The sequence below is a fragment of the Podarcis tiliguerta genome, assembly GCF_965153285.1.
Source record: "Podarcis tiliguerta genome assembly, chromosome: 2".
Classification (NCBI taxonomy): Eukaryota; Metazoa; Chordata; class Lepidosauria; order Squamata; family Lacertidae; genus Podarcis; species Podarcis tiliguerta.
The window spans coordinates 80650180-80672189 of NC_139535.1; the positions used below are offsets into that span (position 1 = coordinate 80650180).

At 45.2% G+C, this 22010-nt stretch overlaps 1 protein-coding gene across 8 annotated transcripts; it reads right to left on the reverse strand.

Annotated features, from left to right (window-relative positions):
* Positions 1-375: 375 nt before the first annotated feature.
* Positions 376-19959, reverse strand: PTGER1 (prostaglandin E receptor 1). 8 transcript variants are annotated; one of them, XM_083430933.1, is made up of 7 exons: positions 19466-19959; positions 15411-15521; positions 11996-12065; positions 11037-11197; positions 8615-8899; positions 3036-3891; positions 376-2213 (listed from the first exon to the last, which is right to left on the reverse strand). In XM_083430933.1, exons 6-7 carry the CDS (start codon positions 3861-3863, stop codon positions 1929-1931), a joined length of 1113 nt encoding a protein of 370 aa, XP_083287059.1. In that variant the 5' UTR covers positions 3864-3891; positions 8615-8899; positions 11037-11197; positions 11996-12065; positions 15411-15521; positions 19466-19959; the 3' UTR covers positions 376-1928. The 8 variants fall into 8 exon arrangements, with proteins under 8 accessions (XP_083287059.1, XP_083287060.1, XP_083287061.1 ...); XM_083430934.1 differs by lacking the exon at positions 11037-11197; XM_083430935.1 differs by lacking the exons at positions 15411-15521; positions 19466-19959 and adding an exon at positions 12423-13257.
* Positions 19960-22010: the final 2051 nt, after the last annotated feature.

The window sequence follows — 22010 nt, forward strand, 5'->3', positions numbered from 1 at the left end:
CAGCAAGCTCCAGATTGGAACAGGCAGGGCATGTTGGAGAGAGCGAGAGAGAGAGCTATGATTCTGCTTCTAATTCCCATCTACGCTAGGAAAACGTTGAACTTTCCCTTCTCCTGTTGTGCACATTTGCCATATTTCAGCCAGGTTTCCAGAGGCCCAATCACACATGCCCCATAGTCATCAACTAGTTCTAGGAGGAGGCAACGACAGGCAGAGCAGAGAAATCACAGAGTGGGAAAAGAGTAAACACACTATGAGATAAATGGAGAGCTCTGCCTACCAGATTAGTAGGGCTGACAGAGGCAGCTGACAGCAGGAATGCTGGGATTTAGTCAGTGACATGAAGACAATAAAGTGCAATAGGACAGAATGCTCCACAAAAATACTTTATTATAGAATGGTCAGCGCCAATCAACAGCTCTCTCAGGCCAGAGCACCAGCATGCAGTAGCCTAGATCCCCTGCCTGCATGATCCCTGCAGAACAAGCTTCTCAGGAGTTTCTCACTGTCCCCTGAAAGTCCCCGGAGGACCATTACCCTAAGTCCAGAGCATAACAGCAGCTGGAGGCACCCCACTTATGGTCTGTTGGCTAGTCCCACCTACCTCTCCCGTACAGTAGACTACACTGCAGGGCCCTTGGCAGCCTCCCACCTAATTGGAATTCATGGTAAGCCAGATAGGCTTCCATCTGCCTGGTGCTCCACCAACTCTTTCCTGTCTATGGAAGTAGCTCACTTATAAGTGCTCAGTTCCAGGAGGAGCTTCCTCGTTTCCCATGGAGGGTGGGAAGCGCTTTTGGTTATCACATTTCCAGCCCTCTCACCCCTTGAGCATCCCCATTTGCATGCAGGGGTTCCCTGGAATGACTAAGTTTATATCTAAATGATGTCCTGAGTCATCATTACCCTGTGCCCTAGCTCTGCTCTCCTGTTTTAGTAAAGGACATTATGCAGGGATTATTTTCTTTCTTGGACAGATATGCCGCTGCCTCTGAGGAAGGGTGCCGATTTATGTATGTGTTCCTTTGCACGGCACTGAACTGCAGCAGCCTCTAGAGTGGGATGTGGAAAGAACATTGTGGGCCCAGAGTGTCCAGGTCACCGCGGATTAAACATAATGCTGTATATCAACTGCAGCTGGATAATAAAATGCCTAAACCAAATTATCCAAGAAAGGATGCCAAAGGTCTCCCCCTCTATTTTTATCATCGCAGAAGTTGTCTCCTTGCCTAGTAATGAATCCACAAGCAAGCTTTATGCCCCTGAGAGGTTATCATTGAAATATGGAATTGGGGGGGGGGGGGCATCCGTGGATGCCATTGTGCTCTGAAGCACTGACAACTCACCACTTTGGACTAGAACACTAATAACAAGTCAAGGTTTCCATTCATACCACATAGCCTGTACCAAGAAAGTGTTGGGTACACTCAGAACACATTAATCATGGCTTTCCTCCCTGTCATCAACAAAATTACCAGAACATATGAAGCTGTTTTATACTGAGTCAGACCATTGGTTCATCTAGCCTTGAGTGCTGGAAACTCCTGGATCTGAGCCACAGTTCTTCAGCCCTGCAGAACGGGTGGTGCCAGGAATTGAACCCAAGACACTTTTGTAAACACTGCTGTGGGGCACACACACAAACACACACCCCGCCAAGAAAAGATGATCACAATTCCTTCACAAATCTCCAAAAAAAGATCCAGTGTCCCTTCTCCACCGTAAAGTCCCAACTAGGTAGGGAACTGGGCCCAGCAGCATGCTCTTCTCCACAATCTTGAATCCCATCGCTCTTTGGCCGAGAGGGTAAACAGAGAGTGCCATATCGGCTCCTTGCATACAGCACTACCATCCAAGGGCCCTGGATGCTGGCTGAATCCCAGGGGAGATAATTCTGCAAACAACGGAGAATGTGCAAAACGTGCTCCTTAGGGGGTCTTCAGAGTAGAGGTTCTCCTGCTTGCTCCCGCCAGCCCTATACTGCGCTCAGAGCTTTGGAAGGAGCTGGCTTCCCAGCGGTCAAAGCGGACTCCCTTGAAATAAGGGCGCCGAATAACTAGAGCAAGCAGCTTGCGTAGCACAGCACGCCGAAGCAGGATATATACCCAGGGGTCTAGGATCTGGTTCCAGGAGGCTAGTCGCACACCCAGGAATAGCAGCTCCTTATAATTAAGGTCTCCATGGGCGTTGGTCACTGACAAGATGACAAAGACCTGGGAACAGAAAGAAGCAAGAATAGCAGTTAAGAGGATAGTAATTCTGCTGCGGCCTTGTATCCTACTCCCTGACCTCGGTGATCTTAACGAAAATTGGAAACGGAGAAATAGGAACTATGCACACACCAAACTGTCAGTATAGTCATTGCACCATCCTCACTCAACATGCCTACATTTGTTCCCTGATAAGAGCTTCCTAGTCTCCATGGACTCATTAAAGGGACGGCTGCTTAGTTTGCTGCCTGGACTTTAAGAGAAGAAAGGACCTACCAAATCTGTTTCATGGAGGCCCATGCACCATAATAGTTTCATTAGCTGATGCTTTGGCCTCCTGGTGGTATTGACCTCCAGAAATCTTCCAATTATAATTTTCCCCAGGAAAGCACCTCTGTGGATCAGAGTCACATTACATCAGTGCCATTAGAACTTTGGTGAAGGGCCATAGCTTTAGATGTGAAAGGTTCCAAGCTCAATCTCTGCTATCTTCAAATAGGGATGGAAAAGTCCCCTGTCCAACACGCCACTGCCATGCAGTTTGGGCGAACTGAATCCCGTTCCTCATCAAGGCACTGCATGCCCCCCGCAAGATTCTATCCACCCATGCTGGAGACTTCACTGATGCTCACCAGCACATGAAAGTCCTGCTTTCATTCTATTGCTGCTACTCCTCCCTCCCAGCTGCATCTTAGACGTCCCAGCATTTAAGAACCTAATGGTCCACCTAGACCAGCATCCTGTTCTCACAACGAAAAATCAGATGCAAAAGCAGGACTATGATCTCCACTCATCTCCTCTCCTCTCCCACCCCACCCCACTCACCAGTAAGGGGCTCCAGCAGATGCAGGAAACCACCATGATCCCCACCAGCTGCACAACCATCTCAATGTCATGGGCTTTGGCCCGCCGGTGCCCACACTTGCGCTGACTGCGGAGCCGAGCCCGCACCAGGTTGAGTCCACTGAAGGTGTTGCAGAAGAGGGAGGCCACCAGCGAGGCCAAGCCCAGTGTGGAGAAGAGCAGGGCAAAGCCCACGTCGGGCCAAGCTTCTGCCTCTCGCACCTTGATGAAGCACCAGGTGCCTGGGGCCTGGACGACATAGCTCCCGAAGCTGCAGAGAGGCAGCAGGGCAATGGCGAGGGCAGTGCCCCACAGTCCCAGCAAGGAAAGTTTAGTCCGGCCCGGCGTCACCAAGGAAGCATGCAACAAAGGACGAGTGATGCCCACACAGCGCTCCACTGCCATGATGCAGCCCAGGAAGAGCGGGCACAGTCCGAAGAATACCATGGAGGCTCCAAAGAACTGGCAGAGGGATTTGGAAGGGTCCATCTTTTCCCAGTTGCTCTGTGTGGCATAAAGACGCAGCACGAAGGAGCCTGGAATGACGTGGCCTGCGAGGTCGGTGATAACCAGGCTGCTAGCGTACAGCAGAAAGGTGGCCTTGGAGCGGCGCCGGAAGCGGGTGTAAGACTGCACCAGGATAGCCAAAGCCACCACATTGGAGACAGCACCCAAGGTCATAGAGAAAATGGGGGCGGCAGGTGAAGATGCCCTTGCAGAGCTCTGGATCTTTGTGGGCTCTGTGCAGCATGAGGAGTGGTTCACAGGTGACGCCTGTGAAGCATTGGGAGAGTGGATGCTGGACATCATGTCAATGGCTACCTCCAGGTGCAGGCATCTGCAAGGGGAAAAGAGGTGTCAGAAACTAACTTGAGGAGGTCCTTAAGAGGTAAGAAGTCTCCCTAAAAACATTTGCTTAGGGAACCCAGCACATTTCCCTAAAAAAATTCTCCTTTGCCCTGGATTCTGCTCTGGAGCAGAGGGAAGAAGCGTGCCTGAGGAGGTTGAAAGTGCACTTCCTGCCCACCAGAATCTTCCGTTGGGAGCTACAAATCCAGCAGATGAGAATTGCTGTTCCTTCCCAGCTCCTACGGAATCCAAAGCAAGAAGAAGCCGGTTTTTATCCTGTCCCCTCAGTAATTACTTTTCTGACTATCAAACTGATTCTCCTTAAATCCTCTTTCGTCTTGCCATATAATCTGACTTTCCACCTTCCCATTCCTTGTGTTTCATGTCCTCAAATTTGCAAGGAAATGCTGGACAGAACTATGTGCATTTTAGATACTTTAATTAAATGGTGATGGTGGTGATAAGGAAGGAGCCTGGGGGAGGGAGGGAGGGACCTTGAAAGACTTTAGCAACTGAAAGTCAAGGTGCTGCACCTACAGTGCTGAGGAACTAGAGCACTCTTGGCCTTTTTGTAAAGGAATACACTTGGTTGGTCCTTCCCCCAGCAGTTTTGGATCAGGGATTGTACAGAATGGAGACCCACACATGAGAGAAAATTGGGGAATACTAATTAGGAGAATTATAATACTGTGTCTCATTTTAACTAACATTTTTTGAAATGTCATTTAAAGTTACTGTTTCTCCCACCACATTTTTGCCAGCTAAGAAATATAAATGGAATGCTGGTTAGTTTGTTATATTATCATTTTACATGTAAACATGATTAGCTTAATATAACAAACACAAAGCCTGCGACACATTCTTTATCAAGTTTTTGGATTGTACGTCATCACAAAATTAAACAAAAAAGCAAAACATGATGAGGACAAGTTGGGTCTGTTCCTGGGAACTGGCATCTACTCTCTCAACGGTCATCAGATCTCAAACTTTCTGAAAACAAAACAGAAAAGCCTGTAATTTGTAATAAGGAATCCGGGGTGGAAACCTGGGGACTGCAGGCCAGTTAATTTAATGTCTGCCCTGGGAAAACTGGTAGAAAGTATTATTAAAGTAACCAAGCACATAGAAGAAGAAGCCTTGTTGAAGCAGAGGCAGCATGGCTTCTGCAAACGCAAGTCCTGTCTCATAAATCTATAAGAATTCTTTGAGAATTTCAGCAAGCATATAAATAAAGGTGATCTGGATGACATAGTGTGTTTGGACTTTCAAAAAGCTATCATCAAAGACTCCTGAGTAAGTTTAGCAGTCATGGCATCAGAAGAGAGTTCCACTTCTTGAACAGGAATTAGTTAAGTAGCATAAAGCAGAGAGTAGGAATAAACAGACAGTTCTTCCACTGGAGGGATGTAGAAAGTAGAGTCCCCCAAGGACCTGTGTTTATTAACCTGGTCATGAACAATCTAGAGGTAGGGGTGAACAGTGAGGTGGCTGATTATATTTAATTGTCCAGAGTAATTAAAAACAAAAGGAGATCACGAAGACCTCCCAAAAGACCTATACAAATGCAGTGAATGGGTGGTAAAATAGCAGATGTAATTCAGTGAAAACAAGCATAAAGTGATGAATGTTGGGACAAAAAAACCTTCATTTCTTGTATACGTTCATGGGGTTTGCATCATTAGTGACTCTCCAGGAATGACACCTTGGTCTCATAAGTATATAGCTCAATTAAGATGTCAACCCAGAGTGTAGCAACAGTGAAAATGGCATATTCCATGTTAGGAATCAATAGGAAAGGAAAGGGAAAATGCTAGGGATCAATAGCAAAGGAAAATAAAACTGCTGGCATCATAACGTCGTTATACAAATCTATGGTGCGACAGCATTTGGAATGCTGTGTACAGTTCTGATCACTTCACCTCAAAAAGGATATTGTAAAGTTGGAAAAGGTTCACAGAAAGGCAACCAGAGTAATCAAACTCCCCTATGAGGAAAGGTTGTGGTATTTGGGATTTCTTAGTTTAGGGGGAAAGCAAGTAAGGGGTGACATGATAGACATTTTATAACATTACAGTATGCATGGCATGGATGCATAATTTATCCTTCTCTCATAACATAAGAACTCGTGGACATTCAATAAAGCTGAACATTGGAAGATTCAGGACAGGTAAAAGAAAGTGCTGATTCCTGCAGGAGGCAGTGATGGTCACCAACTTGGAGCATTAAACTATTTAATGGGAAATAAGTCTATAAATGGCTACTAGCCACAATGGAGGCTATGCTCTGCCTTCATGTACCATGGATACAGAGGACGGTCAGAGGCCTTATGCTTCTGAATACTGGTTGCTGGAAACCACAGGAGGGGAAAGTCTTTTGTGCTCAGATGCCGTTTGCTGATTTCTCACAGGCATCCGATTGGTCATTGTGAGAACAGGATGATGGATAAGGTGGGCCAGATTGGCCTGATACAGCAGGGCTCTTCTGATGTTATATAACAGTCTTAACATGGGGTGTGTCTCTCTGTGTGTATGTAACTGAAAATGAGTTTATCACCTAGCACAGCACTGAGTTGAACTTACTCATAAGTAAGTATGTTTAGGATTGCACACCAACTGCAGACTTCAAGTCTTCGACAGAAGAGCTTTCTCTTTGACTCCCTTCTCACCATTTACATCTAGCTTGAGAAAAAATTACTGGGAACTAGAAAACTTGCTCACTTTTTGCGATACTTTAGTTGGTTCTAATAAAAGTATTGTGCAGCTGTGGATTTTAGATTTTTTTCTAATAGTTCAACACATGTACCTAACATTTGCATACAGTCTGAAAGAGAAACATGCTTTTCTTAAGATGGATGAGGCGTAGCGTTATAAAACAATATACTAGTACCAGAAGCAAGTTTCATTATTACGCTATAGCCATCATTGCCACTTACAGCAGAGGGGTGTGTGTGTGTTTAAATCAAGAGCTCTCTGTAGTAATCATATGTAGCATAACTGAATCACTCTGCTTTATTTTTGTTTTATTCCTATTGTCTGGCTCAACTAACCTAGGGCTATATTCAGAACCGGATGATTGAGTGAGTCATAACTTCTAATATACTATAGCTCCCATTTGTCTCTGTGAATGAGAAACAGCATCCAGAGAGGTACACTTAATGAGCAATTGTTTTGCTTACCCCTCCCTTAACATCCTTTAACTGCCCAGTAGTATTAACAGGAGGGTAATGTTAGTAAAAGGGAGGTAATATATTAATTCTTTCAATAAACATTTGAGGGGCACAATCACTATCAGGGGGGAAATGAGTTCTATTTATTTACTACATTAGAAGTAGTTAATTAATGTGGGGCATAAAATATTAGGGCTGTAAAGTTTGATTAATTGGTTAATCCGTTAGAAGACTATTTCATTGACCAAAAGGCTGTCCTGGATTAATCAGACAGTGGATGTTGATGGGTCCATATTTAGTCATGATTAGAGTAGACCCCTTGGAATCAAGGGAACTCATATTAGCCACGACTAAAAAGTTGCACTGTTTTCAATAGGTCGATTCTGAACATGACTGAGTTTGACTCCATCCCACAATATCTAATATAAGTTGATAAGTGTCTTTGTAAAAGAGGCATTCAACCTTTTTTTTCAGAAGGCTGGTAGAGAAAGGAATGCCCCTTCTAAATTGATGACTGTCATCCAAAGTGTGCACATTATCTGAAAACTGAGGATGCATCTTGCTTCAGAAATATTGCTTTTAGCTGTATGCAACTTATGCAAATTTAATCAATCAACTAAGACTCATATAAATAATCATCTATGATCGTGTACAGTAGTCGATATGTGGTACCAGGATCCTGGTACCCTTTATCTAATGCAAACACTCTGCTTTGGAACACAGAAGAGAATCCAATAGTCCATTCATTTTCATCCCTTCCATGGTGGAGGATGAAGACCTCTTCCACATTTAGACAGGCCCTCTTCAGAGCCAGCTGCCTCCCAAGACGCAGGAGAGTAAGACCACCACCACACCCTTTTGCTCCGAAATCAATTAATTATTGAATACTAACTACCAGCATTCACAACTGTCTACAAGGGTTAGGATCCCCACTCCAAGCTCCCATCAGCAAGCATGTCAAACAGGGGTGAAAATCCCATCCTAAGTCTGACTATAACAGAGCAGTTTAAGCTGTGTTTACCGGGAAATAACAGGCGCTCAGTTACTTTATGTAGGCGAGCCAAGCTGTATTTGCCTCTGGTGCAAGATCCTTATTCACGATCACGCTATTTTCCTTACCTCAAATAATTTGCCAGCAGCTGGTTGTTACTCCCATATTCTTGTTACTCCTTACGTCTAAATTTACACACAGAAGAAGTCGATAATACCCCCACACACCCTGGTGCTGTCTGCAGCCGTTCTGGCTGTCAGTGCAACAGAGTGGTTGCATAGCGCAGCAAATCTGTGTTTAGAGGTGTTGGGAGTGCTACCCCTTAAGAGAGCCCCTTCTCAACACATCGGAGTCCTCCAGAGATTCGCTTATCTCAAGTCGGGACACGTGCAGTCCCAGATTTCTCCCCAGCAGCCCTTGATGGTCTTCAACCTGCACACCTTCCCCTTGCCCCGACTCATGCTGCTCCCTTCCCTCTCCAGCTCTGCGCCCTCTTCCCGTCCCGTCGAAGTTGGCGGGATTAAGTAAGAGCTTGGAGCTGCGCAGCAGACTCACCTTCTTCAGGGCTGCGCGCTTCCGACGCGTCCGAGTCTCACCTGCGGTTGCGTCCGGCGACGCGGAAGAGCCCGGCGCCGAGGCTGCCCTGAATTCAGTCCGAAGTACACTTCATTCGCCTCGCTTTTGCCTCGCCCTTCCCCGCTCGTGTGCGAGTTTATAGGACGGTCACCGCCCTCTTCTGCCACTAGGGGACGCTATGAACTACTTCTGCTGCTGCTCCTCCTCCTCCGTCGCCTTCCAAAGAAGGATTTGTTCCGCACGAGCCGCCGCAGCAAAACTCTCCTGCATGAAAAAAAAAGTTATGTTTTGTAGCTCTAGACACAAGTTCACAAATCCTCTATTGCTGATGCAGTATGAGTCTCTCAACGTGATTGGAAAAGTTCGGAGGAGAGGAAGGACTCCGCTGTTTAAATACTCTTTAATCATCATCATTGTGAATAGAACTTACTGGCACGGGGAGTCATGATTCCTCTTAAGTATTCTTACATGCACATATCACCTACCAGCACCTGTAGGATGGGGTACCAAAAACTTTCTGCCATGTTTACCCTGGTGCTGACCACACTCACCTGGGACAGTCATCCTGATTTGTGGTCATGATGTTATTGGGCCGGTTAGATGTGGTTGCAATTTCAATACCACTTGCACCTACGAAAGTTTCAAGGCAGACATACGGCTTCATTTCTAATGGGTGCCTGTACCGTAACTTTCTGCAACTTTTTGAGGTGAGTGAGACGGGGTTTGTGCAGCTTGTCCTCCCAGATGGCAATAATGTGGTGACATTGGGGAAGCATCTCAGAACTAATAAAGCAGAATTGATGTGTGGGCAGTCCAGTATAAATCCACCACTATTACTGTAGGGGTGACATGCTGCTGAATACTCTCACAAAAAGCACCACCAGTATGGAAGGGCCCCAAGACGGGACCATTGTAACGAAACTCAGCACCCCTTCCCCTCCTCTCCAACTCTTCCATAGCTGACCATCTACTCTTCCAGTCAATTAGCCTTGTATCAGCCAAATCACAGCAACACCCATTGTGACTCTACAATGGCCAGCTTCAAACCAGGCAGTCTGAGCACTTCCTTATATTCAGATGGAATGTGGTTGTGTGGGCAATGACAGAACAAAGCTGCCTGTCTGGGAACCCTGTCTTGGCACCTGGTGGCTGAAGGACTATCTTGCCTTAACCTAGCAAAGTGTCACATTGTTTGGAGCCTAGGGGCTGCAGTACACAAAATTATGTTTTCTACAGAGAAGTTATGGACGTCTCCTGCGATATACATGTTACATGTATTCACAAACATATATGTGTTTGTCCCTGAGCGAACTAGATGCTGGATTCCTGCAAGGTCTGACTTCCATGTAGGAAATCTAGTTCGTGCACAGAGACAACAAGAGGGCCCACAGCTGGCCCAAGACCATTTGGCACCTGAGGCAAGCCACCAAAGGGTGCTCCTTCCCACTAGGGAAGAAGGGGTGAGTGAAGATCTACACCAGGAACAAAGGAATAATGAATATCTACATCAGGATCTGCTGCCCCATGGAGCCTGCCACCTGAGAGGGCCCCTGCTGAGGCTTCAATGCCACTTTTTCTTCACTAAGAAATTATGAAACCCTCAGAGTGTTGAAAGGGGACATTGTGTTCCACGCAGCACTTCTGAGAAGGTTACCCAATGGCTCAGCAGCCTCTAACATGCTGTATGGGAAGAGGGTTGAAAAAGGGTGAGTGGGTTTAAAAAGCACACGCCAACAAGTTTAGCCTTTGCTTTCTGAGGGGGGGGGGGGTACTACTAGGTCCCCCAAGAAAGCAAGAACCACAGAAGAGCCTGTTATCTCATTTCAGCTTGTGCACACACAGAAAGCTGGACTCAGGCTGTGAGATCATGTAAGTGCATTAGAATGGGCAGAGGGAATCTCTTCGTTCCATCCAGCATATTGTGTGTGGCAGGGACACAGTTAATCTGCGCCACCCAGCAAAAATAATAGATTTAACATCCAGAGTTCCTCGTAGGAATTGAGATGCAGACAGGAATTAGCTGAATATCACAGCCAGGAATAGACTCTACCCAGCTCTTTGCCCACCAGTGGGAAGTGGTACAGCAAGACAATAGGCAGATACCACACCCTCATAAGGAAGAAAGGCAGGTGGTGATGGGGACCTTCTTTTTCCATGTGACATCGCCTGGCTAGCTGCCCAACTATGAGTTGCATGTGGAGCAGGAGAGGAAGTCTCTAGCAGCCACGATACCCCAGTGTTTTCTGTTTTGCCTTGTTCCTATCGAGTAGTTAAGAGGATTGCGAGAGCTGGGAGAGAGATCTGATAAGGAGGCAAGGTTAGGGTAAATAAAAACATGAGCATGAGCAGGACAGGAAGGGCCTAGAACAAGTTTCCTGCTCTGGCAATGCTCAGTGCTCACCAGAGGAACTTGGCGACCGCTAACCTGGCATTCTCCAAGACGGCGCTGGTGTTGGCATATGGCTCTCTCATCTACTGGCTGAAACGCCATGACCTTTCTTTGAAGTGCAGCTTCAAGTGTTTACATATCCCAGAATTTCATATCCCAGAAAAGCAGCAGGTCTGTTGGGGAGGGCGAAGAGATACGACAGGGAACGGAAGAGAAAACATTTCCTCCCATCTGCACAGCGTAGCTACTAGACAAATTCATGAAGAGTAAAGTTATTAATGGCTACTAGTTGTGATGGCTCTGTACTCCCTCCTCCAGTATCAGAGGTTGTATGTCTCTGGATTCCAGCTTCTGGGAAGCAACAGCAGGAGAGGGTGATGGGCACTCACATCCAAATTAGGGGCTTCCCAGAGGCATCTGGCTGGCTGCTGTGGGAAAGGGGATGTTGGACTAGAGGGGCCTTTGGCCTGATCCAGCAGGGCTATTTTTATGTTCTTACAGTCATGCTCTTAGAACAAAATCCACCTTGTGGGCCTCCCTTCCAAGCTCAAAGCAAAGCTGGTGACAAGGTTTGAGGGATGGGCAGTTGGAATCCAGAGGAGAAAGGCAATGGGAACACATTGTCAGGGTGGCCAGGACAAGAAGGCTCCTTGCTAGCTTCCTCTACTTAGGAGCATTCAGCACAAACAAAACAAGTCATGAAATACGTATGTCCAAACCACATTATAGATGGAACACAATGATCCAGCTAGCTCCAAGCCACACTCCTGGTGGAGGGTGTAACTAATGCAGGATAGCCTTCCTGCTTGGGCGTGGGAAGAGATAGCTATGCTGCTGATCATGGTTTTAAATAAAGAATTGAGTTTTGTCAATTCTAGCTTTGTGCAGGGTTGGGGACCTTGCAGCCGTAAATGAAATAAAAACTTGTAATAATAAATCTAAGTAGAGTGACACCCTGATTCAAATCTCACCTCTGCCATTAAGTCACTGCATGGCCTTTGGAAAATCTCTCTCCGTCTCATGACTTATCCTACAGGGTTGCTGTAAGGATTAAAACAACACGTGAATTTGTATCACTGTATATGTTTGTGCTATATCTTCCTTTGCCTACATTTCTTCTTTGCTGCACTTCTTGCTTTGGCTTTTGTTTCCTTGTGGGGCCTAGTTTAAGCTACTATAGTTTTTGTTTACAAATCTCTTTGTCCTTCCCTTTATCTACATCTTCTTCTCTTTCTGTCTATTTACTCTCACCATCACCTCTGCCCCAGTTTGCTTCCTCTATGTCACACTCTTCTTGTTCTTTCTCTCTGGCTGCCCCTTTTCTCTGACACTCACTGCCTCCCTCACATCTGCCATTTTCCTTTCTTGTCCTTGTTTACACTACATATGAAAATGCACCTCTTCCCTTGAGCCTTTGTCCTTCAGTCTCTGCCTCTCCTTTCCTCTCCCCCGCCATTCCTTTTCTGTTCTTTCACCTGTCCTCAAGGTGTTGACATGTAGATAATAAGCTTGATAGCAGGCAGAGCCCATTTCTTTCATACTGGGCAGGACCTAGCTTGCTGAAGGACTTTATATACAATAAACATTATTAGTATTACATGAAAGGTGTGCCAACTCAGAAGCAGAACCTTTTTTTGAAGACAGAAAAAGAATACTCAGACAGCTGATGGACCTCCTGCCCTTTCCCACCACCTGTCCATGGCCATAAAACAATAGAAATACTTAACTAACTGACCAATCACATTGGTTCTGCCCCCCCCAACAAAAGTCCTGCCCTCCCCACAAAAATCCTGGCTACGCCCATGCACCTGTCTTTTAATCTTTGCCCATATTCTCACTGGTCTTCTGTCACCCTGGTGTGGTGTTGTGGTCCAATTACTTAGCCATGAAGTTTGCTAAGTGATGTTGGGCCACAGTACACAGTACTGTTTACTCTGCATCCGGTGTGCTCCCCACCAGGAAGCATGGTACACATTAGCCATAATCCATATCTATCCCGAAATTACCGGTACTTAGTAAATACTTTGATGCATTTCCCCCCAAACTAGCTTCGATATGAATTGAGATAAAGAATGACTTAGCTGCGTTTTAAGCCCGTAACGTGTACACAGCCATTGTCTCTCAGCCTAACCTACCTCACAGGTTTTTGCAAGGATAAAACGGGCAGGGGTGAGAACTACGCATGCCACCTTGAGCTCCTTGGAAAAACAGTGGGGTATGAATGTCGTTATTACTGGGAAGAGAGGGGGTGGGGGAATTGATTAGTGGAGCAATGGGACAGATGGCAGCACCCTCTCTTGCCCAAGGTTGGAGACCTCCACTTCCAAGTCATGACCAGACAGACCTTATTATAGAGCCACAGGCTCCAGGTAGTATGGGATTCTTGCCTAAGTGTTATGTACTGAGTTGAATAGGATCCAAACTGCAGCAGTCTGATTGGTCCTAGAACAATGCAGCAGTATGATTGGTCAGCAGGAGCCACCCAATCCAGCTCCAGATAGAAGTGAATCCACAACCTGATTGGCCTACAGGAGAATTCCGGAATTAGCCAATCACGTGCAGCCCATTGTGTAAATAATGTATATAAAGCAGATACTTTGAGGGGACTTTCATTCCCTCCTCACCACTATGAGCTGAATAAAGAGCATGAAATCCACTCTTGACTCTGAGTATATTTCACTGGCGACGAAGGTGGGATCCCACTGAGCTGACCGCCACACACAGCACCGCAGCACCGCCACCTGCCACACCGCTGCCTCGCACCGTGTATCCAGGCTTCAGCTCCGGGACCCAAGGAACTCAGAATGGCAACCGACAGCAGCTTCTCGCCGTTCAACCCAGCATCCAGAGACTGGGAAGCGTATGCCTCCCGTTTCACCTTCCTCCTAGAAGCCAAAGGGGTCACCGATGAAGAAGACGCCAAGAAGAGGGCGATATTCTTCAGCGTTTCACTAAGAATCACAATGGAGGAAGATGAGCTTCCATGCAGCAGCACATTAGAAACGCACTCCTAGCTCAGCAATGCTGATACATATCTACCCTGCCAAAGGTCATTGCGGGAAGGGAAACTCAACTACTCTCTGGTGAAGGAGCTCTTGGCTGCTTGAACTGCTCAGCATATGCAACTACCTCTCCTGCTCAGTTGAGAATTAACTCCAGCTCTTCCCACCCCCACTTTACCACCAGAACCCAGTCCTTTGTGGCACCATTAGCGATAATGGCTCCATAGCTGCTGAGTGCTTTAATAATGGGATTGTGGTTGACTGTGGAAGGCCTCTAGGGTGTGTTCCCAGCACCCACCCCTCCGCTCTCTGAAGAGGAAGCAGGATAAAATTTGCCAGCTCTTCAAATGCCCCTCAGCTCTGCCTCTTACTCCACATATACTGCAGCCTGAGCCATACAAAAAAATCTCAAAGTGACTTCTAGATCAATAAAAAAATCCATGTACAAATATTTAAAAATAAATACATACAATCTAAGAAGTTGTATTACACTTGTGGTTTAATATACTTGTGGTTGTGTTATTTTTTGTGATGATAGACTGCTCTGCCTCCTTTCTTTTAGCAAATGTTTTGTGCCACTGGGGAAGTGGTAATTCTGTATTGATTTGTTTGGATGTTGTATGTGATGCCAATAAAAGGTTTGATGATGATGATGTGTTATTTTTGTGCTTCGGCAATGAAGTCTCTCCATCAACAGTTCTCCATCAAGAACATGACAGGGTTTTGGGCAGTGCAGCTCTCTGGCCTTGTTCCCCCTAGCAGCAGGAGAGCAATGGCGAGCTTCCCAGGAGTTGTTAAAGGCTTTCCTGGAACTCAGAGTGACAGAAATTGGGCAAGCCCTTTCTCTCAATGACTCCTGCCTTCCTTCTAGAGGCACAGGGATTCCCTATGGCCATTGAGGAAGGGAAACAGGATAAGGCAAGAGGACATGTATCCCACTTTCTCCACTTGTAGAACAAGTCCTAGTCTATAGATGGAGATTGTAGACTGAATTTACCGTAGTCTTCTAGGTGCTTGTAGGTATTAGGTTACTTCTAGGATTCTGGGATGAAGAAGCAATAAAAAGTCACTGTAAAAACAAAAAGTGCCTCATTCTGAATTTCAATTTTAAAAAATTTTAAATAGAGCATTTTCCCTCTCCAGATGAAGCAGTTTTGATTCAAAGTGCAGCATCCCATGAAAAATGAAGCATTTCCCCTTCTGCAGATACTTCCAAGGGGTTCTCTGTAGCCACGGATCAGTTACAGCAAGCCTCTTAAAGACGAATGCCTCCAGTCAGCTGACTAATGCTGAAAGTGCATTTTCAAAGGAGGTTGTTGTAACCTCCAGTTAGCTGCTCAGCAGTTACAGTTACCTCCTTTGAACTTTGACAAGTGTCACTAACCTGATCTCTGGTGATTAACAAGTGGGTGGTCCTGACCATCTGTCAAAGCTGAACCATGTGGGTGAGGAATTTTTGAATTCACCCTGCGAACAGGATCCTGTTCATTCCTGCCTTAAGGCAAGATAGAAAAAAGGTGCCATTTTATTTGGGAGCTTTTTCTCTTTACATCCATTTTAAGAAGATGCAATATGACACAGACTTCAAACCATATAAATCCTTTGCAATGGTAAATGTGTTTATAAATGCCATACATTTTTGTATTTTTTGCATTGTTACTGTATTTCACAATCTGTAACTATTGAAAATAACTAGTTTTACCAGCAAAATAGAAACATAACGAAAGACTAGTCATGTCTATTTGGACGAGGGCTTGCCTTCATTCTAAACTTACAGATTTAATACAAAAGCAGCATAATACTCCAGTACTTTCTTCTAACAAAGAATTGTCCCTCATAGGAGTGCCTATGGAGCTTCCCACTGCAGGAGTGGGGAACCTGTGGCCTTCTTGATGCCATTGGATTCCAACTTCCATCAGCCCCTGTCAGCATGTCCAATGGTCGGAGGTGATGGGTCTTATAATCTGGCAACATCGGGGTGGGGGGATGGCAAATTCCCCACTCCTGGCCTATCTCTTGAGGAAGGGGGGAGCAGTGAGGAGTTGCTGCCTCCAGTCTAGTGCTACTGAGTACCATTTCTTCATGACCCAAAGAGAGCGCCATTTGCCTGGTCAGGAACACCAGTTTGAGAATAGTTCCTTTTTCCGAGACCTTGGCCTCCAGCTAAGTACACCAGCTAAGCACTCCTTAAGGCCCGCTCTCCTCTTGGCCCTCACCCTCTTGTTTTTTTCCTGGCCTTTTATTCATCTCCAGACAAAACACTCCTCCGCTTAGCAACTAAGGTTGCAGGCAGAATTGGTTTGTTTATATTATTAATAATAAACTGCCTCAGACACAAACCAAACAACATAATATGGTATTGGGTTCCAGGCCAGACCTCTATCACTACAGAATCAAAGTGGAAAGCAAATGCATTGGGGCGGGCAGGCAGTGATACTTTGCTTCATGAATCATTAAATCTTTACATTCCTGATGTTTAACCATTTCTCTCAAAACTACTTGTGCTAAAGATTTGCCATGTAAGAGATTATTTACAACCACCACCAACCCCCACAGATTCTTGGCATACAGGTATTCCAAGAGGTAAGAACAAAACACAGACCCAGTTTACAGAGCTTCCCCACTAGGTTGCAAGACTGGCCCTATTGTTAGGCAGAGTGAGGTCAGGCAGCAGATGCTGAGAGGCAGGCAGCAGCAGTGAGATGTGGGGAGGTAGATCGGTGTGTGCCACCCCCTAAACTAGCCCATCAGATGCTGTTGACAATGCTGTTCCATTACCAGTGTTGAATTAAGATTCAAATGCTAATCCAGTTCAATTCAATCCATGGATTGATGGGTGCCCTCCTTTACTACTGGAAGCAAAATGTTTTGGGCTAGGTACCCTTGAAGAAATTCCTGCTAACCACTGGTGACTTCTGTTACCATGCCTTTCTTACGACGTCCAGAGGCATATATTATTGTCTCTTTTCACTGTTCATCAAACATGGTGACTTCTCTGATACCGAAAGCAAGTGCAATAGAGCAGGCACAACAAACCAAAGTGGGGGAAACCGTATTACCCACTCCCTCTTAAGACATCTCTTACACAGGGCTCATACACACATACGTGTGTGTGTGTGTGTGTGAGAGAGAGAGAGAGAGAGAGAGAGAGAGAGAGAGAGCTCACTGGTATGGAGTACTAGCACATCCATAAGCACTGCTTACACATATTTAACTGAATTACTCAAGATTAGATAACACAGCTGCTTGTATGAAGTTACTCTGCTGAAAGGCAAAGTGTGATATAAGGTGAAAATAAAGTTCTAGCTGTGGTATTAGGCAAGTCACCACTTGATGCTGCAATCCTCCAGGGGTGACCATGCCTGCAGAAACCAGCTGGTTTCCAAAGTGGTCAATACTGACCCATTGGGATTGATGGGAGTGTGCAGGGAGTGAATAAAGACCTGGGAATCAAAGCAGGCCTTGGGTGGAAAATAAATTTACAAGGTATAGTGCAAAAACACACACCAACAACTAGGAACTAGGAACCTTAGAAATAAAAGGCATGAACATGTACAGAGGTATATGGTATCATTATTATTTTCTCTTGGTTTTCTTCCTTGCTTTTTACATGTTATGGTTCCTAGGAATGGTAGTTGCTAATTAATAAATGCAGATTGTATATTCCTGTTTATTGACTTTATTTCATTTACATTCCTAAGAATTTGGGTTGGGGTCAATTACAACTTTAAATAAACTCAGAAGTTTGGGAAACTTGAGCATACACACACAATGTTTGTCCCTATATTCCCAGTTCTATAGTAATCAGATAAACTGATTATAACAAATTTGCGTGTTTATAGTAAGAGCAGTCCATTGTTAGTAGCAGTCAGCCCACAGTTATAGATTCAGAATTTGCACAAACTAGGGTTGCCATATAGCTGGAATTTCCCAGACATAGCTGGTATTCAGCCCTCGTAAACAGCATCCGGGCAGAAATTGAGTTTTTCTGAGATTTTACAAAAAAAGTTCAACAACTTTGGGAATCCCCACCCCCTTTTTAGGAATATGGCAACCTTAGCGCGTGCACACACATACACACAGAGCACTTTTATCCTCAGTTGACATCCAGTGCTGACAGGAGGAAAGTGGCAAGTGGGGGGGAGACATCTGCACTCCTCACCCATGGATTCCTTCAGCAGTTAAGAGTTGACTCCCTGCCCCTGTTTCTACAAGATTAGGAACAACCTGCCAATTTCCTTACGGGGTACAGATTAGAAAGTGTGAGAGAGGATAAGATACTGCAATATATTTGGGTGTTTCAGCTAAAGGTATCAGTATATGCAAACGTTTGCAGTTATATTCAACACAAGTCCTAAGAACTGAAATTCAGGACCAGATTTAAACAACAGTGGATTAACAAGAGATTCTTAGCTTCATGAATCATTAAAACAATGGCAAGCACCCGATGTTTAACTTTTTCCGAACTGTTTGCTCTAAGGATGTACTTATGTGTGGAAATATTTGCATATATTTTATATCTTCCCTAGTAATCAAGCTGCAGTGAATTTTTGCTAAATGTGTGGATGCACGGATGATTAAATGTGTATGGTTACATAGCTGCAGCACAGTGTAATTATTTACTGTGACACCTGAAAAATGAAGGGTTTGATGTAACTTGAAACCTCATATTGTTGTATCCCAACAGCAGTAGGTCAAAATTTGAAAGAAACCAGAGCAGCTCATTCCTTTATACCCTTTATATTTTGGCGCATGTTCAGGGATAATCTTGTCATGCCAATAAAATATTTTGTGTGTTTTGTTCAGTAATGTGAAGGAGAATCAGAGGAAAGAAGTGGGTTATAGATTGGGAGCTCTCAGTTTTGCCTGTTCTGCTTCTCACAACATGAATAAAATAATATTAACCTAACCCTCTTTTCACTACATGCAGATAAAACAAGCTCTCTATTGCACAATTGCATTGTTTGCTAGCAGAGAAGACCTAATGCTTCCTTCTACTACAGGGTTTGCCAACTGTTTGGGGCCAGTGGGTACATTTGGAAGGTTGGGTGGCAGCCACAAAATGGCTGCCATGACATAACACAAAATGGTTGCCACTTATAAAAGAGCAGAAAAAGAGGCAGGAACACTAACTAGTGAATGTAGGGCTGCCATATGTCAGAAAACAGCCAGGATTTGGCCATCAGAAACAGGGCAAAATTGCTTTTTAAAACGTGTGAGTAAATCCAGATGTATGGCAGCCCATGTTGGAAGTGTAGATTTTGGTGAATTTCCTAAAAAAAATAGCTTACAAACTAAATTCCCCCCTCAAGATTTTGCAAAGAGAAGCTCAACTTTTGTGCCCAGATTTTCACTTCTTGAAATATGGCAACCCTCAGTGGGGGGAGGCACCTACACCAGCCATCGCCATGTTCACTCACAGAGAGAAGCTCTTTTCACCTCTTGGTTCAGAACAGATGCATGGGTGGGTATTCAGTCCTGGCATCCAGTCAAATGTGGGCATGTTGAAGAGGGCATGTTTAATGTAGGAGAAACTGAGCCAGTGCAAACAGGAGCTGAGTAGAAAGAGAAAACAGTTTCTCATATACTGTGGATTTTTCATGGAATGTTTACTAAGACTTTCACGGGCACCATAGCAGGTACCGTTGGACACACGTACACCTGCATGTGCCACATTGCTGACCCCTGCTTTATTGGATTAGCAATAATACTTCAGCACTTTTCAAATGCCCCCCTCCCCAGCCATCCCAGGGACCTCAATGTGGAACTGGTTCCTCTCTGAAAAGACTCAAGAAACTTTGCTGCCTGAGGTAGATTAACAAATGCGGCTTCCCTCCCTAAGGCAAAGGGCATGGTATACAGGGCTGGCCAAGTTATTGTGGCACCTGAAGTAGAAAAGCTCACAAGTACTTCTCCCTGGGAGTAAAAATACAATAATAATCATTTAAACACCTCACATTTTGCAGCCTTTTCATGACAACCAAAATAGCTGCCTGAGGCAGCCACCTCACTCTTCCTAATGGTAGGACTGGGCCTGTCTCCTCTTGGGGCCCTTTGTGTTTGATATTCTTCATTACTGCTTTGTCCTAGAGGATCTTTGTGTATTTTTTTAAAAAAGGTCTAGGTATTTATGTAGCCCTGAGCTGATAAGTTCTGCCAGTTCACTTGCCTATATTGAAACCCAAAGCGCTACTACCTGTGTACAAAGATATTGCCAGGCCAATATCGTGCACAGCCACAAAAACGTTCCCCCCACCTTCAACGTCCATTCTGCGGAAGACTGGTTAATGCTAGTTAATATTTGGTATAGTCTTCTAATATTATAGTAAAGCGATAGCCTGGGCACCACCAACCCAAAGATCTGCTGTATCTCAATCCTTCCCTTCCTTCAACGTCCACTCAGAGGAGCTAACCAAGGACTGTTTTGTTTCTGTTGGGGTCTGTGAGGCAATTTGCAACGAAAGAGGCTTATACATTGCTTAACAAGAGGCTTGTGCAAACACTTTCTCCTGTGCCCCTGTTGTGTTGACAGGACAGTGAGAAAGCATCATCCTTCTCCCAAGGGAACGAAGCAGCTAAAATCCTGCTAGAGACAGCATACCTCTTCCTGGGCCTGAGGAATCATGTTGGCATGTGGAACAAACACAGGGAACAGAGAGCATGTAAAAGCAGGGGAAAACATGAGTCCCTTTCCTGATTTCACACAGCCTTTGCTACCACCAGCCAGCTATTCTGAAGAGGGTTGTCTCTGTGTCCATACAGCAGCAGGCCAGACAGTGTGGTGGGGAGGTTTGAAAAGGATTAGATAAAGGGAATATTCACAACTTCATCATGGCCTTCCAATTCTGTGAGAATAACTAAGGGCAGGAACAGGAACAGCACATCCCATTTTGCTGCTCCTGCTCCCCCGCCGCTCGCGCCACAGCTCTCTTACCTGCATGATGCAGCAGTGCCCACAAAGCACCAGCAGCGGTGCCAGCTTCAGGCAAGATCGGAAACCAGTGCCACTTTTCCACTGGCAGCAGATGCAGCAGGGAGCGGGAAGGTGCAGCAGAGGCAATGTGGGTGCTGCTTCTTGGGCTTCTGCTGCTCGAGGCAGATGCCTCACCTTGCCTCTTCAGAGGGCCTGGCCTAGACAGGAATTTCATTTCTCTCAGGACCCAGGATAGGGCAAAATTTGCCTTTCTGCTTCTGCATCTTGGCAGTGATTTGTATTGTGTTTCATTCCAACAAAACTCCTTGGTCCCTCTGGCAATTGAGGACAGTGATTATTTGGGAGGTTGGGGAAGTGGGATAGGATTCCCAGCACAACAGAATAAAAATCCTTCTTCTGCATTATAGGTTTTCCAAGCAGGCTTCATGCTGTTTTCTCTTCCGTGCAGTACTTGAATCCCATCCAGGAATGAGGCAAAATTATTCTGTAATTTACTTTTGTGCCAAGAGTGCCAGCTCTGAACGTATTCCAGGGGTCCATTAATGCAAGCTTTATTTGCTTCTGTCAAGGGCACTTCAGAGCTGATGCCACATAAACATTGTGCTGCGGGCGATCCCCGGCCCCATCATGAAATCTGGCTCAGAAGAGAGGAAGGAATTAGAGTACAGGCCAGGCACCTTTCTTTTCTTTTCTTTTCTTTTCTTTTCTTTTCTTTTCTTTTCTTTTCTTTTCTTTTCTTTTCTTTTCTTTTCTTTTTTGTGCAGGAATCCTTTGCTAAGAGAAGTTTTTACCACTGATGCAGCAATCCTTCATTCAACCCCCAACTAAAATAATATAAGGACATAGAAAAGAGCCTGCTGGATCAAGCCAATGGCCCATCTAAGTCCAACATCCTGTTCTCACAGTAGCTAACCAGATGCCTCTGGGAATCCTCTAGACTAGAGACTTTTAACCTCTTGATCTCTATGGATGTTTACTTTGATTTATTGATTGCTATTAGTATCTACTCACTATAGCACTGCTATAGCCTAGGGTGGCCATGTGTCCTCC